The 15,696-nt window shown below is 51.0% G+C and overlaps 1 protein-coding gene across 2 annotated transcripts in view; it reads left to right on the top strand.

The window, feature by feature from the left end:
* The first annotated feature begins 12,381 nt into the window (after positions 1-12,381).
* NMB (neuromedin B) overlaps positions 12,382-15,696 on the top strand; it is a 19,287-nt gene continuing 15,972 nt past the window's right edge. The window contains exon 1 of one of the 2 annotated variants that reach the window (XM_019504557.1): positions 12,382-13,581. In XM_019504557.1, the coding sequence (XP_019360102.1) occupies positions 13,416-13,581 (166 nt within the window). In that variant the 5' untranslated portion in view covers positions 12,382-13,415. The remainder of the gene's footprint in view (positions 13,582-15,696) is intronic. The other variant, XM_019504558.1, reaches the window with a different exon arrangement.

Raw genomic sequence — 15,696 nt, 5'->3', positions numbered from 1 at the left:
TTGGCACACAACAGATCAGGGAGGGAGCAGGGAATGCTGCAACAGATAGGGCAGGAAGCAGAAAGCAAAGCAACAGATTGGGCAGGGGATAGGGATCAGAGTGGCACTTGAGGGCATAGGGGTTACTTTATGACATGCCTGCCAAATAGGTTGGCCTCCACTGTTATACACTAACTTGCTGATAGTGGCAAGAACATTCATGGGACATAGCCTACTTCATTAAATGCTGTGAGAGTCCCTACATGGCATATGATGAGAATACTGTAGCCTGTGAAAGCTCCTGTCTCTCAAAGTTACTGACAGTCTGTAAGGTGCCACCCTGCTCTGCCTTCCTCCTAACTTCAGACTAACTCCTGAGTATCTCTTGCTAAGTGGGAGACCTGGCCTTCTTGCCAGTTGTGGGTTTGTTTGCTCTGCCATAGTTACCTGTTAATTGCCAGCAGGTGTCAGCAGTGGGTACAACTGAACCACCACTGAGCAGCATCTGTTGAGAAAGTGAAGGTGGGGGTAGGTTTTGGCTTGAGCAGGGTGAATATCAGTGAGGCTGGTGTGAAGTGAAGGGGAACTAAGCAGAAGAAAATAACGAAACACTTAAGCCCAGACAATCCCAGCAGCGAGAGACACCTGGCCAGCACCCTTAATGCAAGGTAGTTCCAAGGGGACAGGGCAACCAGGAGTTGTGTGTTCAGGGCACAATAGCAAGAAGTGATCAAAGCTTGGAGGGGATAGAAAAATGAAATGAATGGGAACAGAAGAGATGAGAGAGAGAGAGCAAAGCCTGGCTGGGCTCTGCTCCTTCACTGGTTTATTGTCACTTAGAACCTAGTTTGCTGTCCAGAATGATAGATTCCTCCCACTCTTACCCCAGAGTAGAAGCTACCGCACTGTAATTGAGGGCTAGATCCAGACCTCTGTTGGCCCCTTGTTCTGTGCTGAAAATCTGACCCTGTATTTATAGTCACACGGTTGCAAAAGAAAACCTTGAAATCCGAACAGAATGCAAATAATGCAGCAATACCTTCAAGTTGCCTGCAGACTGGGAAACAAGACCTCGGAGGGGTGACTAGCTCTATTCCTAGTAATGGGTGTTAACTGCAAAATATCCTGAGGACAGTTGTTTTCCTGCAGTGCAGGCATCCAGCCAGTGTTCCTACACCTTAGTCCTAGAGTGCCTTCACATCTCCAGTGTGCCAAAAACCCCAGCTGCCAAAAGCACCAGCATCTACCCTGACAGGTCTCAGTGCAGTGGTGAGGGGTATACGAGAGCAGGTTGAAAAATGCGAGGAGAGGCAGCAGGTAAGTGCAGTTGAGCTTCTGCAGAGATGGGCTGAATGCATTGATGTTGGCAGCTAATAAATTTGTTAACCAGCCAATGCCTTAATGTAAAAAGAAGCTGCCACAGAATTCTTGGCCTGCTGAATTGCTTAATGTTGCCCAAGACTGGACATCTCATGCAGCTAGAGAGCTAATACTCATGGTCCATGTGGCATTTGTCCTGTTCTTTTAGTTCAGGTGTATCAAACATGTGGCCCTCTATCTGGTCCACTGGGCTACTGGTGGGCCACCAGCAGTTGAGGGGCATAGCCTGTTGCTGAATGAGAAGCCCTTTGGCCCGTCTGGGCATGGCCATCAGTGGTGAGTTTGGCTTGCTACTGCCACTCCTGAACTTGCTGCCTTGGACTCTGTGCCACTGGCACCACCACTGTGGTAGCCCTTACACCTGGGTCTGGATCTGGCCCACGACAAACTTCGCCATCCACATCCAGCCCACAACTTAGTGAAGTTGATGTCTCAGTTTTAGATGGTTTGTGTGCATAGTTTGCTTTTGTAAGTTTATTTCTAGTTTTCACTTCAGTAAGAGTGACTAAAATATCTTTCCTCTGCAATATCCTTTCTATGTGAGCCCTGGGATCTAGGTGGCTCAGCATGGCTTAGGGAAGATGAGATTGTCTGTGCCAATGAAAGGAATGGGATTTGTTTACAAAGTATGCGGATGCTGAAAAGCCTGTTTCACAAGTGCGATGGGAAGAAGAAAATCTATTGAGCCGAAGAATGCTCCTGGCTCTGCTGAGGTTACCGACAAGCAGAATCCAGAGTGTAGGGTTTTTGTGACAGTTTCAGGGCCTAATTGCAAGACAATGGCATCCGCCATTCAAGGCACATTCAGCATTGCGCCTGGGTGGAAAGGCACAAGTCCACTGTGTTGTTGGGATGCTGCCAGTTGTTCATAGAGGCGTGCTGATTTCCATATGCTCATTTCTGACTCCAGCAAGAGATCTGAATAAGCAAAAGGTATTTCTGTAGCAAAGAGAAGGATAAGGAGGACTTGTTTAGTGAATAAGCTGATTAAATGAATGTTCTGTGGCCCAGTGATTGTAAACTCTTTGGGACTGGGACTGCTCTTTTTTTTTTTCATCTTCAGTGATGGAGGCAAAGTCAGCATTTATGTAATAATAATATTGATAAGCATTACATTCTGTTATATCTGGATCAACTGCTGGAAAATATTCAGCATTGACCTCAGGGCTTTGCATGTGTGAGCTGATCAGTATCCCAGTTTCTGTTCAAGGGAGCTTTTAATACTTTCTCAGCTCTTGCATCATCTGAAGGCCAGAAGCAATGGCCAGGCTGAAAAACAATTAATTAGAAATAGTTTCTTGTATCTTGCTGTTCCATATTGTTCTTGAAATCTTGTTTGTTTTTTTTTTGTTTTTTTTTTTAAGCTAATGGGTTGGAATCACCTCTTTCCTCTTATTCCTCTTCCTAATTGCTGATGTCTCCCTTGCCTGATAATCCTGCAGAAACCCACCACTGAATGTACAGGCTGACACTCTTTCAGGAGCTAGATAGAAGCTGAGGGCAGGTGGAAGAAATAGGCTTCCAGTTTGCTTAACCTGAACCTGCAGCCACCAAAGCAGGGTCGGACTTGTGCTCATGGCTGATTTGTAGTTTTGGCCTGGGCCGACTTGGATTTCTGCTTGGACACGCACCCAGCCCTTGCGGGGAGATGGAGGTTAATGTACATTTCTTTGTGGAGAAGTTGTGGTGTCTGCACTGCATCCTGGAGGCAGGAAAATGAAGTCTAGTAAATGGGAAACCTCAGCTCAATTTCCTGCTTAAATGAAAATGAGAAAAGAATTGAAAACTGGGCTCATGAGCTTTCAAATTTTATCTGTTTTGACCAAAGGGTGTTGTTGATGGAAGCACAGATGTAACGGGGGGATTTCATCTTTGTAAACAAGAGGAAAATGCATCAGAACAAGCCCTGAGGCACATGACAAGACTTTAAATCTGACCTGGCTTTGGCTCGGTAGAGAACAGGGGGTGGAAAGCATCAGCCGGGCCCATGCTGGGCACTGGTACCAGGAGCTGCCACTCGCTTTGCAGGGGCAGTGTGCTGGAATGTAATGGCTTGTCATAGGAGATCACAGGAAAAGAAGGTTGAAGGGGCCTCAGAAGGCCATCTAGTCCAGCCCTCCATTCACAGCAAGATCATCCGTGTCCAAACCAGCCAGGGCAAATGTTTGTCTAAACTGCTCTTAAAAGCTTCCAAGGATGGAGGTTTTGCAGCCTACTGCTAGACTGCTCTCTTCAGGCTTTAGGAGCTGTACTTATTGCTTGCTTTGTTCAAAACTTCTTTTTAGTTGAGCATTAGCCAGGAGTGCTTGTTTGTGTGTGTGGGTTTCCTGGGGGAATATTTTTATTGCTCCAGTTAGCGGTAGAATCCTGCTTGCACTCCTGAGCCTCACGCTGGGGCTTCAGAGTATGAGTCTCTGGAGATACTCTCACACAGCCACTGATGGGTCTCACAACCACACCACGGTTCCCAATTCCATTAAATCTTGTCTTCTGTTATCTCTCCAGGGGCATGACTATCTTTTTTTGTAAATGCCTGTGTGACTATTAAAGCATGGGAGCTGTGCCTGGAGTTCTGTGCTACTGCCAGTGACTGAAAATCAAGCAAAGGCCTTGTCAGGCTTGGATAAATTCCCTGGGACTGTTGTTTGTGCTCCTCTGCTGCCCTTGTATCACATGCCACATCTCCCCCATCTCATAGTACACAGGAGCAGTCCTGCTTTTGAGGGATTAATAGCAAGGACGCTACAAATGCACAAGTTTCATGTGCCTCTCTGCACAAGCATCACTGGGCTTGTGTGTGCAGTCCTCCTGCTGCTGTCCCAGGATTCATTGCTGTCTGAAGGGACTTGTTTGGCCTGCTTTCTACTCCACTGTGCCTGTATGGCCCCCATTTAATCACTTCTGTAAAAACTTCCTGTTTATTGGACCTCAGCTACACCCAACCAATGGCTTCCAGTGCCAGGGCCACAGGCCCAAGAAGGCACTTCTCTGGTCAGGATGACACTTGCTGTATGGGGTGAGGCAGCAAGGCAGTCTGACCTGAGCTGGCCCCTGAGCGCATACCACCCTGTCTTCTGTACTAGTGGTGCCTGAGCTGGCTTAGTTGAGTTATGCCTCGGGTGCCAGGCATCCCCTACTTCAGTTGCCAGTGTGCTTTCCTTCAGGGTTGTCTCAGTATCTCGTCTTGCGCAGGGCCCCAGCAATGTCACTGTCAGCGTGTAGGTGCTGCAGCCAGCAGCTCCTGTGCCCCTGTCTCTGCTACATCATTCCCAAAGCTTCCAGAGGGCATTATGTTAGCATGCAGGACAAGGGTGGAAGAGGGTGGCTGGAAAGAATTTCCTGTAGCGCAGGGGTGGGCAAAATACAACTCACGGGCTGGATCTGGCCTGCCAACAGATTTGATTGGGCCTGAGGGCAACCAGCAGCTCCAGCTGCCTTGTGGTGCCAGGTGGGCTGGAAACACTGCTTCCTCACAGCAGTATCGGGCATCAGCTGTGGACCTAGACAGGGCTTCTGCCTGTCCTGGTCCACAGCTGGCAGCAGCATCAGCTGTGGGTGCTGCCGGTAGGTTCAGGAGCTTGGATGCAGAGCCTGCCAGCAGTGTCCACAGCTGCTGCTGCCACCCTCCTAGCACAGTGGAAGCTCCTGCCTGGAGCCCTGATGCCAATGCTGTAGACCCAGGCAGGAGCTGGGTCTACACTGGGCAGGCATCAGCATCAGCTGTGGCACAGAAAGCGAAGCTGCTTTCTCTGCTGGGCCAAGCTAGAGAAAGGCATATGACAAACGTAATGCCATGACGAGCAAGAAGTTCTGGCTGAGGAAAGAGAATTCCCTTCACAGCCTCCTGACTGGACCAGTGGGTCAGCACACACCTGTCGAGCTCTAGGCTTGATTCCCAGGGCTTTTGATAGGCCCTGAGCCCTGAATTTATTGGTGCAGGAGAACAGTGCTTCCCTGGGCAAAAGGGAGGAGCTGTGAGATGAGAGGCCCAGAGGAAGGGAGAGGCCTGAACTATGTCCCAGGACTGCGCTGACTGCCTTGGAGTTGGGGACCATTATCATCCCCTCTGGAAAGCAGTTTAGTCTCCAGATGGGAGGAGAAAACCCCAGGGCAGGACCTTCAGGCTTCCCCCAGCCCTCACTGAAGCCAGGTTGCTGGGTACTCTTCAAAACTCACTTCAGGGAGCAGAAGTTTTTTCCTTCAGAGGTGCCAACCAGGAAAGTCACTCACAAGGAAGATGGTGAAAGCTAGAGTAACTGGGCTGCCTGGTGTTGTTACAGGGGGAACTGGAAGCCCTTCCCATGCTGAGGTTGTCTGGTCATTTCTATCTGGAAGGATTTTGGTGAACTTAAGCTCTTGGGCCTCCGCTGGCAGGTCCTTGTCATCGATAGCTTCGGGGCACTCTCTGTGCTAGAAGTGCTTGGCCTTTGGTCCCAGACATTTTATTCAGACTTAGCTGAAGAAAATCATAGTTCCCAGTCTGTCCTGCCTCAGGAAAACACTGGCAGCAGTTGGACTCATGAAATATGGATGTTCTCGGGCCAGGCTGGGCCTGCCACTGCCACTGTCGTGGCACCCGCTGTACTGGAAGCACTGGAGAGCTGCTGGAGCTGTTGTAAGTAGGGAGTAGCGGGTGCTGGAGCCAGGCTGGGTGAAGCTCCCTTGCTAAAGCCAGTACATGACCTATGATCTCACTGGGAGAGCCACATAGGCCCAGCCATATCCTAATGTGGACCTGAGTGTACATACCAGACCAGTTTCCACATAAGCACCTGGCCTCAGCAGCCCATTGTATTCCTTCCTCAGTGTTGCACAGGAGCAATACAAGGCAGAGTCCTGCACTTCCCAGGGTACAGGGAAAAGTGAGGTGGGCTTTACAACCACCTGGACCTAGCATCCCCTCCCACCAAGTGGATCTGAAGGGGGTTTCATGCTCCCATTTTTGCTCCAAGATGCACACACACAGGATGTAGGAGGCCTGACACCTTCCAGTTAGAGCACTCCATTGGGAAGGTGGGGATCCCACACTTCAGACAGAGGGGGTAGAGCACCTGTCATACTCCTGTCCTGGGTGAAAGCTACCACCTGCTTTGTGCTGCCACCTGGGACCCTCTCCACGCCCAGGATACCTATCTCTGGACTGTTCACTCCACAGTGCAGTAGGGCACAGGGAAGTGAGGGCTTGCACCACTGAGCTGAGCACGGCAGTGTCTGCATCTTCCTGGGGATCCTTGTCCTGGGAGTGTGGAACCACTGGAAATGTTTACCCTTGGAGTTGGTTCACACTCCTCCCTAGTAACAGATGGACAGAGCAGCGAGCTGCTGCAGGTCTACCCACCTAGAACCGGCTCTTGGCTCAGGCAGTGCCTAGAACCGGTCTCGCCAATGCTGCGTGCAGCCACCCCCACCCCCTTCCCCTGCTCACTGCTTCCTCTTTCTCCAGCCAGCCCTGTGGCAATGTTTGTCCATGAAGACCCTCCACCCTTTGCAGAGACCTTGCTTTCCCAGATGCAGGCCTCTGTCACAGGCACAACCTTCATGCCTTCTTAGGTTAGGGACAAAGGTGCCTTCGAACTGCTTGAAAAGGGGAGGGGGAGTTGTTGCTGATGGGTGTATTTCACCCTTTTCCATGTAACTATTATATCCGCCTGCTCTGATAGTAATATAAATGGGCTAAGTCACTGGAACTTTAACCTTGAATGAGATGGGGTTAAAGCTGCGTTGGTCTGGCTGCACTTGGAGGGTTACAGGACTAGGCAGACACAACGGTTAGGCCAGCATCATTTGATGTGGATGCAGTTGCTATGGCTGCCTCTACCCCAGGTGCATAAGGTGGCACTTCATTGTCTGGAGATGCCCAGCGTCCCAAGTGACCCAGGCTGTGCTGCGTGAGTGCCTCATTCTCGTCACCCTTCACTGCACTGCCTGGGCTTGTCCCCTGTAAATGTTAACTGCTGATTTCACCTTTGGCTCCAGATCACTGATAGAAAATGGCCAATAGCATTTGCCACTTGGTGCAGCAACCCACTGAAGTCCCCCCATCTAGTGATGATTGCCGATGGCTTGTTTAGATCAATTAGCCCCTCACCAACTGAATGACCACTTTACAGACAGAGCGCTCGTGTTGTGTAGTCCCCAGTCAACGTCTGCTGTCGGTCGGTGCTGATTGCATCTCTGTGGTTACTGTTATCAGCCAAAGTGGTGATCTCATTGCGGCATGGGACCAGGTTTGTATGACAAGAGCTGTTTTCCATAAAGCCTTGCTACCTGCCATGACTTAATTTCCCCAGTCTCTAATTCTGTAGCTGCTGATCCCTCCCCACCCCTACTCAGCAGCTTTTCCATTCCTCTGCTCAGGGCTGATGCTGAACACTGGCACCGTACACACCTGCCAGCGTTCTGGAGCTTCCCTGGCAAGCCAAGATTATGGCAAGAAATGTGGGGCTGTGGCAGCTCGTGTCCCAGAGAGGAACCGGCCCAAGCCACATGCTCTGGGAGGGTGGAGGCATGCTCTGATTGTATTGTCCTGCGTCTGGTTTGAGGGAATGAAAATGAACCTGTGCTTCCTGCTTAAAATTCCAGCGGGAGCAGAGACTTGCTGCAACTGGTAAAGTGCCTGTGTTGTTCTGCGAGGATCTTGCTTTCCTCCCAGTAATCTCTCTCAGGCATTTTGCTTCCCTCAAGGGGCAGCACTTAAACCCGTGTCACACTTTGGTACGTGCAGTAATTGCCCGGTAAATGATAAACTCCAGCTTTCCCTGACCTGCCTGTAATTGGTAGCACTTAATCCCAGGTTGAAGCCAGAGCTTGCATATATTTGCTCTAAACCCACACAGACCCTTTGCCCACAGAGGCCCCCTCCCTCACAACTGGCTGCTTATTTCTGGTCCTGCACAGAGGACTGGGTTGTTGTGAAACAGCAGGAGGCAAAGCTCAGGCCTGCCCTGGGCAAGGGGTCCCTGTGCTGCAGGAGCATTTGAGGCAAAATGCCCATTCTTGTAAACCTGGAAATGCAGTCTAGGCAAGGTGTCCGCCTGCTGCAACCCATGACCTTAGCTCTGCTCCTCTGAGCCTGCTCTGAGGATGTCACAGCTCACCACTTGGCCTCAGCCTCTGCCAACACACAGAAAGGGCTCCCAGGTGGAGGGTACCACACACATCCTGGTACGGTTAGGGGCCAGCGGACTGCCACCATGGTGTCGTACAAGGCAGAGACCATGGCAAATTGGCTTGAGGTGACTGACCAGGGGGCAGCGCTGAGTACATCCAGAGACTCCCCAGAGCTGTGGCCCCAAGGCTCTTGCTCTACTCAGCCCTGCACTCCCAGCCAGGAGAGGAGACCCGGGGGGAGACATCTCTCCAGGACATCGTTGTCTTGGTTCTGTAATGGGAGAAGGGCACTGGCAATGAGCTCCCTGTGGTGGTTCTGTACAGGGTCAGGCATTTCCCCCCCTCTGGAAACTTCATTTCTGGAGTCTGAAGCTCCAGCTTCTCATGAGTGTGAAAGGGGAAGGGATGGGATGGTTGGGTGGTGACCAGGAGCCGGGCTCTTGAGTTCCCTTTCCAGCTCAGAGAGGAGCGGAGCTTCATGGCTGCAAGATAGGGTTTGGGAATCGGGACACCTGGGTTTCATTTCTCACTGGCATGGTCTAGTGGGGCAACAAATGCAGGGGAACTGTTCTTGGGGAGGGCCCTTGCCTGTTCCCTCCACCCTCATGATCAGGCCCACCCACTCTGTCCTCACAGCAACCCCTCCTCTCCCCGCCGCTACGTTCCTCAGCCTCTGGGACCAGTTCAGACCCCTGAGACTTCCCCGGTCAATTAGGTGCACCCTTTTCTAGAGCTCCCCTCACAGGGCGTTCTGGGCTACAGTTCAATTTTTCAGGGCATGTGATAGTATGAGCAGGCAGACCAGCTTTGCCCAGGGGCTTGCAGTGCACCATTGCTTGCTCTTGACTGATAAAGCCCAGTAGATCATAGATCAACACGTGCAGCGCTCCTGCCTCTGGCTCTCTCTTTCCTGGGTGGGGATCTGTATCCTGGTAGGTGGGGACTTCCCCTCCATCTTCAGTTTTCCTCACCTTGAGTTGGTGACTGATAAGGCTCCCTGTGGAGAGCAGCTCTTGCCCTGTTATAACCTGGTGCTCTCTGTCACCAGACCTCCTGCTCAGCCCCAGCAAGTCACCTTGTTGTAAGGTGACTTCTCACTGACAGATCAGTTCCCTGGGCAGGTGCCAGCCTGCTGTGTAAAGCATCTCTGCTCCAGGGGCTGGCAACCTGCTGACATTTTCAGCCCTGCGCCACTGGCACATGGGACTCCAGTCTAAGAGGGAAATAAAATCCCATAGGACAAGGCAGCAAGCCACTGGTTCAGAATCACTATGACAATGCTGGTCCCTCCTCCGCCATAACACCTGAGCTGGCTCCTTTCTGTGGTACTCCACTCCATACCATACCCCAAGACCCTGCTTCCATGCCAGCATCCCTGCCTATTCTTCTATGTAGTGACTGAAGTCTTTAACCCACTGTGGACTTACCAGCATTGGGTACCAGCCCAATAGCACTCGACAGTGATGGTTTCCCTGCTCTTGTCCTGCTCTGAGCACAAGCCTACACCTTAAGCCAGCACCAAATATCCATGGATTTGCTACAGGGCCATTCCCTGCAGAGTCTGCTTCTCCCCTGCAGCCAGCCCTAGACATCATTCCTCCAGCAGAACCTACACTTTGTACCCTGCTTGCTCCACAACCATGACACGACTTTATTGCTGTCTTAATTAGTGATGGACTTTGCTGGGTGATTGTGATGCTAATGGGTTATCACTGCAGGAATGACCTCTTTTTCCTGCTCCTCAGCTACTAATTGTCATCCAATGATATTGATTAGTAATTGCCACTTTCATTAGACATTCATTCCATTAGTACAACTGGGTCCCACCCTGACTGCTCCCCTGATTTCTCAGTCTTGGTCTTTCATTCCTGCTTTCTTCCGTCTGTCATCTGCTTATCGTCTCTTTTATCCCTCTCAGCTCTGCTGCCTCTGCATTGGTCTGGCCTCTCTCCCCCTTCAGACTCCCTTGTCCCCCATTCTGTTTTCTTCCCCATGGTAATCACTTTTCCCACCGTGAGAATGGGTTTGGGGAGACCAAAATATAGACACTGGGAGGGGCCTGAGTTGCCAGTGAAATTTGGACCCCTGTGTGTCTCTGGTTGAGCTCCCAAAATTGCTAGTTGCCTGGGGATTCTTGACTCTTATTCTTGTGACAGTAGCAACCACAAAGGAATAATGGAAGCGTCCCTGCTTATGGGGAAGCCAAGGAACACACAAGGAGCTGAAACACCGCACCCCTGGGCTAGAAAGGCACCAGCACAAATCTCAAGAGAAACATCATCAACCAAAGAGGAGCAAATTCCAGAGCCAGAGAGGCAGGATCTGAGATGTTTTGCTCCAGCCCCAGGGAGAGCTGGGAGGGTGGGGAGTGTTATGGTTCACTCACCTGGCCTCACCCACTGAGGCAATGTGTTTCCGTCACCCACAACAGTTTAAGCAACTGGCTTAAGTGGCAAACTCTCAGTTTCCAAAAATAAAAGCAGGTAACTTGGGGTTAAGGAGGATTAATCATTTTAGGTTGATATTTATCAGCTGCTGCAGACTTTGATATGACCCAGCAATTTTCGGGAAAACCTGCCTGCATTTTACAGCACTTTGAAAAGAAAAAGCAGGTCATGATGTGGGGTCTGTATCTTGGGATCCCCTGACACAACAGCTCCAAAGTGCTCCATAAGATGTAAGCAAAGCCCCCCCACAGGCCCAGCAGGCATTAACCCCACACCAATGTAACTGGCAAGTTGAAGCCATGAGTTAAGACAACCGAGAGGCTGGCGCCAAAGGGCTCCTGACCTGGCAAAGTTGGAACCTCACAATGCACCAGACAGTAACCCAATATAGGGACCATTGGGCCAGGGAGCTAACAGTCTGTTTCCCCCAAGGGACAGTCTGCTGCTGGAGGGTACCCCCATACCCTACACTTTCCCTGAAGTGGCTCTGACACTAGGGAGGGCAGAGCAGAAGCAGCAGCAGCAGCAGCAGCATGTGGGTGGTGGTTCACCATTGCTGGGGGAGATGTCAGCTCCTTTTTGCTGCCAAATACCAGTGGTTTTTAGGCCTCTTGAGACATGCCAGCATCAAAGAAAGGAGGGGATATGACATCTACCTCAGCAGCAGCAGACTTTCAGTGTGTACCCTCTGCCCAGGAAACAGTAGTGGCTACATAGGCCTCTGCCAGCTCACATGCAGGACCTTGAGGCTGCAGTGGGCTGGTGATATAAATGTCATGTCCCTAGGATGGGCTATGTTTGAATTAGCCCCTGGCTCCAGCAAGTCATCAAACACTTGAATACAGGACCAACAGCTGTTGAAAGAGAGAGCACCAGGCAGGGGACCTGGAGGGAGGAGTGTAGGTTGTAGGAGGAAACCCTTTTGGGGGGTGGGCACCAGCAAGCCAGACTGGAGGCACCTGGCTGGATTGCTTGGCTGTCCTTGCACATACTTCTCTTGCTAAAGAGAGAGGCCAGCTGCAGAAGCAAGGAGTCATTACCCAGCAGGTGGTTACCTGCTAGCACTGTGCAGCCAGCTTTGGGTGCTGGTGACTGGCTGAACATGGGCCCAGGCTATAGTTCTTTCCTAGCAGCAGTCAAAACAAAGCATTGCACCAAATGGTCCATCTCAAAATGGAGGCACTTTGGGGGGCTGGATTTTGGGAACCCCCCAGTCTTGGTACCACTAACTCTCCCCTCACCCTAACACCCTGTCATTGCTGCATACTCAAGACTCATGCTCAGGTCGGGGGTGGAGGGGTGGGGGTCCTACTGCAAGAGCTAGGGGGACCAGTAGATCTAGGCATAATCCTAAATTTGCAGTCCAGCCACACTTAGTCAGTGTGTATATACATGGAGGCATGGATACACCCATCCATGCAGATGTGTGTGTGTGCAGGAATGGAGGAAGGGAGAGGGACTGGGGCAGAAATGAAGAGCCATTCATAAGCACCTTAAATGTGCTTTCAGGCTGTCACAGGACCTAGAGAGAGCTCTAACTGAGTTCCTCTATGCAGATATTTGGGGCAAGCTGATAGTTCTCTCAGTGTCCAGAAGCTTTGCTCACTGTGTCTCCAATTCCTACAGAGCTGCAGTGGCCAGTGTAGAGGTTATGTGCAGGGATGGCGGGCAGTTTGCTTAGCAGATGTTACTGCCTTTCTCCAGGGGATTGGGAGAGGGCGAGAATCTGGTATTCCACGTCAAGTGGATCCAAGGCCTGTGATACTGAATAGCAGGTTCTCTATTGACTGGAGTGGGTTAAGACCGGGCCTTTCACATCACTTTATTATCCTATTGGAGATCCAACCTGGCAAAAATAGATCCTGTGCTTTTATGTCCTGGCAGCTGGTGCCAGGATCAAGTTCTGCCATGTAACAGTCCTTGTCTTGCACTTGCTGCCATGTCCTGAGCAGTGTGAGCAGTTAGCTTTACACCTGGGCATAGCTAAAGGGGCAGGGAATGGGCATACCATGTTTGTGGGCACTGTGGGGAACACACCTATGGTGTGTTTTCCTCCTCACACCAACAAAATTAATGGGACTGAGAAGCATGGCATGTCCCAGACAGGGAGGGGCCCTGCACAGCTGGGAGAGGCACGCATAGAGAGCAACATTTTCCAAGATGTGCACCTAGATCAACCTGGCTTGTGATGCTGCCCTGCCTGATGCACCCATCTCAATGTGGTCTATGGAAGCCCCTTGGCAGGGAAAGGGTTAAAGCTGAAAGGCATGACATGGAGAGCCTGCTGTGCGTAAGGACTGTGGCTTGTATTATTCATCTGCCAGTCTCCACCCCAAAGTTGGATTATTTAAGCAGAGGAAGGCAGGCAGGGAAGAGGGAGCCAGAGACGAACACAAAGGGGCAGGAGTAACTGGAGCACTTGGGAAGCAGGGGCACTCGCCAGCTCTCCCCCTGTGCTGTGGGCACAGTAGCATTGGGCAGCTCCCCGGTGTGGGAGCCATGTCAGCAGTGCCAGCGAGCAGGCTCCTGCAGATGGGGGTGCTGGGCTACTTGCTCCTCTTCTCCTTCATCTCCTTCACCTCCTCGGTCCGGGTGGACTTCACCGAGCACTGGAATAAAGCTGCCAAGATCAAAGTCAACCCCAGGGGCAACCTCTGGGCAACAGGTACTTGCTGCTTTCTCTGGGGGGCACTGCTGCACTCCTGCTATGGGGAGGGAGCTGAGTGGGTGCAATTCATTACTACAGCTTCCCTGGGCAGGTGCTTCAGCCTCTTCCCTTCTGTGCCACCCCCCCAACCCTCCTGTCCCATTCTTCTGCTCTGGATGCAGCTCACCAGATCTCTGAAGGACTCTTCAGGGGGGATCAGCCCTCACTCCCTATCCTACCACAGGGGTTGAATTGCATCTGAGGTGAGGGGGAGTGAGTGACCAAGCCTCTGGGCTTCAGCCTGCACCTAGGATGCTTGCCAATGGATCTGGGAGTATCTGAAGCTCCAGGCTGAAAAATCTGGGGTGGAGGATACTTGCTGCTTGTAGCACCACATATGGGGTTTGAACAATTGAGTGTTGCTCAATTGAGAGGATTCAGAACTGATTTGGCTAATTTGACCTGGAAGAAGAAACATTTTCCAAAAAAAAAACCAGAGAGAGTGAAGGGTTCTTGGAGAAGAGCACAGCTCTCCTATCCTCCCTCCCCTCCTGGCTGCTCCCTGGCCACATTTGGACTTTTAAGGGAACTTTTAATTCATTGAGGAAACATCCCAGTCTGCTTCAAAAGCCAGGGGCTTTCACTCAAGTCTTAGGTTAATGCAAAGCTACGGCATCATGTAACTGTCCTGATGCAAGGGGCGGGAAAAGTGGCTAGTAGCTGTATGAGGGGGCAAAGATGCATGCCAAGAGGGGCTGGACGGAGGCAGAGAGGGAGTTTGTGTCAGTCCATACCCACCCAGAGGTGCTCTGCTCCGATGCTGCACCTGATCTTAGACCATCTCAGAGCTGCTGTAGCCTGGCTTTGGAGAGCTGGGGATTGAAACCGAGAACAGGGACCTGTGGAAAATGCAATCCCTTTGCAATTAAGAGTGGAATTGGGAGGGGATGAGGGAGGAGCATCTGGGTGAGAAACCAAGGGCAGCATCTTTGTTGTGCAAATGTTTGTTCTGGCCACAGCTGTGTGGGTAGAAGAAGGATGCTGTGGGAGAGGAAGGGGGCTGAAGGGAGGTTTTGTGATGCTCCAGGATGAGTCAGGAACCTGGCTGAGATGAGCAGTCTGTGGGGTTGTGGTTTCTCTGGGGCAGGGATTGATCCTTGCCTCTGACAAGTGCACCTGGGCAATGCGTGGAGTTGAGAGTCAGCTTGAACATCCACATAGTGCAGGAAAGAAAGGTGCTGCTTGATTTTTGGTTGTAGCCGTGTTGGTCTAGGGACATAGGCAGGTGAGGTTCTTTGGGTAGATGCAATATCTAGTTGGTCTAATAAAAGATATCACATCTACCCAAAGAAACTTGCCTGCCAGGGGCTGCTTCATACAGTCGAGGCTCTCTAGGGCAGTGTTTCTCAACCCATGGGTTGTGGCCCAGAAGTGGGTCACAAGAATATATGAAAGGGTCGTGAATAAACTTTAAAAATGGATCAACAAATTTTAAAAATGGATTCTCCTTTAAAGGAGAAAGATGTGGGAAACGGTGGCTTTTCCCTTGCAGGCTGGCAGAGCTCCAGCCTGCGAGGGGCTGCTTGGAGCTCCCCCCGCTCCACACCCACACATTGGGGGGTTGGGGCTTAGGGGTGGGGGGCAGTGGGTCAGGAGTGAGGGGCACTGGGTCAGGACTGGCCATCGATGTTTACAAAAGGGTCCTGGTACAAAAAAGGTTAAGAGCCACTGCTCTAGAGGCCAACTGGCAGCACCCAGAGGGGAGAGGGTGGGTGGATAATGTGAAGCCAAAGGATACAGTTAAATGGAAATGATTCAAAAGAGTTTCAGATATATAGGTGGGCAACCAAATAATGCTGTGTCTTAATAATTGAATAATGCTGTTAGTATTAACAAATACCTGGCTTAAATCATAACCTGTTCATGATGAGAGGCTATGAGAAAACCCCTAGCAAACATGCTAACATCAGGGAGTTCTCTGTTTATTTTAGTTCAGTTACATGCAGCGTTTTTGGGGTGGTCAGTGTAGGAAGGAGTTATTTATGAGGGAAATAAGAAGAATAAATACATTATGTCAGTGTTTGGCATAAAAGCTATAATCTGAGGTCTACCCTATGTTATGTGGAGGATTCA

The sequence above is a fragment of the Gavialis gangeticus genome, unplaced genomic scaffold, assembly GCF_001723915.1.
Source record: "Gavialis gangeticus isolate Ggan-Ray unplaced genomic scaffold, GavGan_comp1, whole genome shotgun sequence".
Classification (NCBI taxonomy): Eukaryota; Metazoa; Chordata; order Crocodylia; family Gavialidae; genus Gavialis; species Gavialis gangeticus.
The sequence above is the reverse complement of the archived record's forward strand: the minus strand, read 5'-3'. Positions and strand labels throughout refer to the sequence as shown.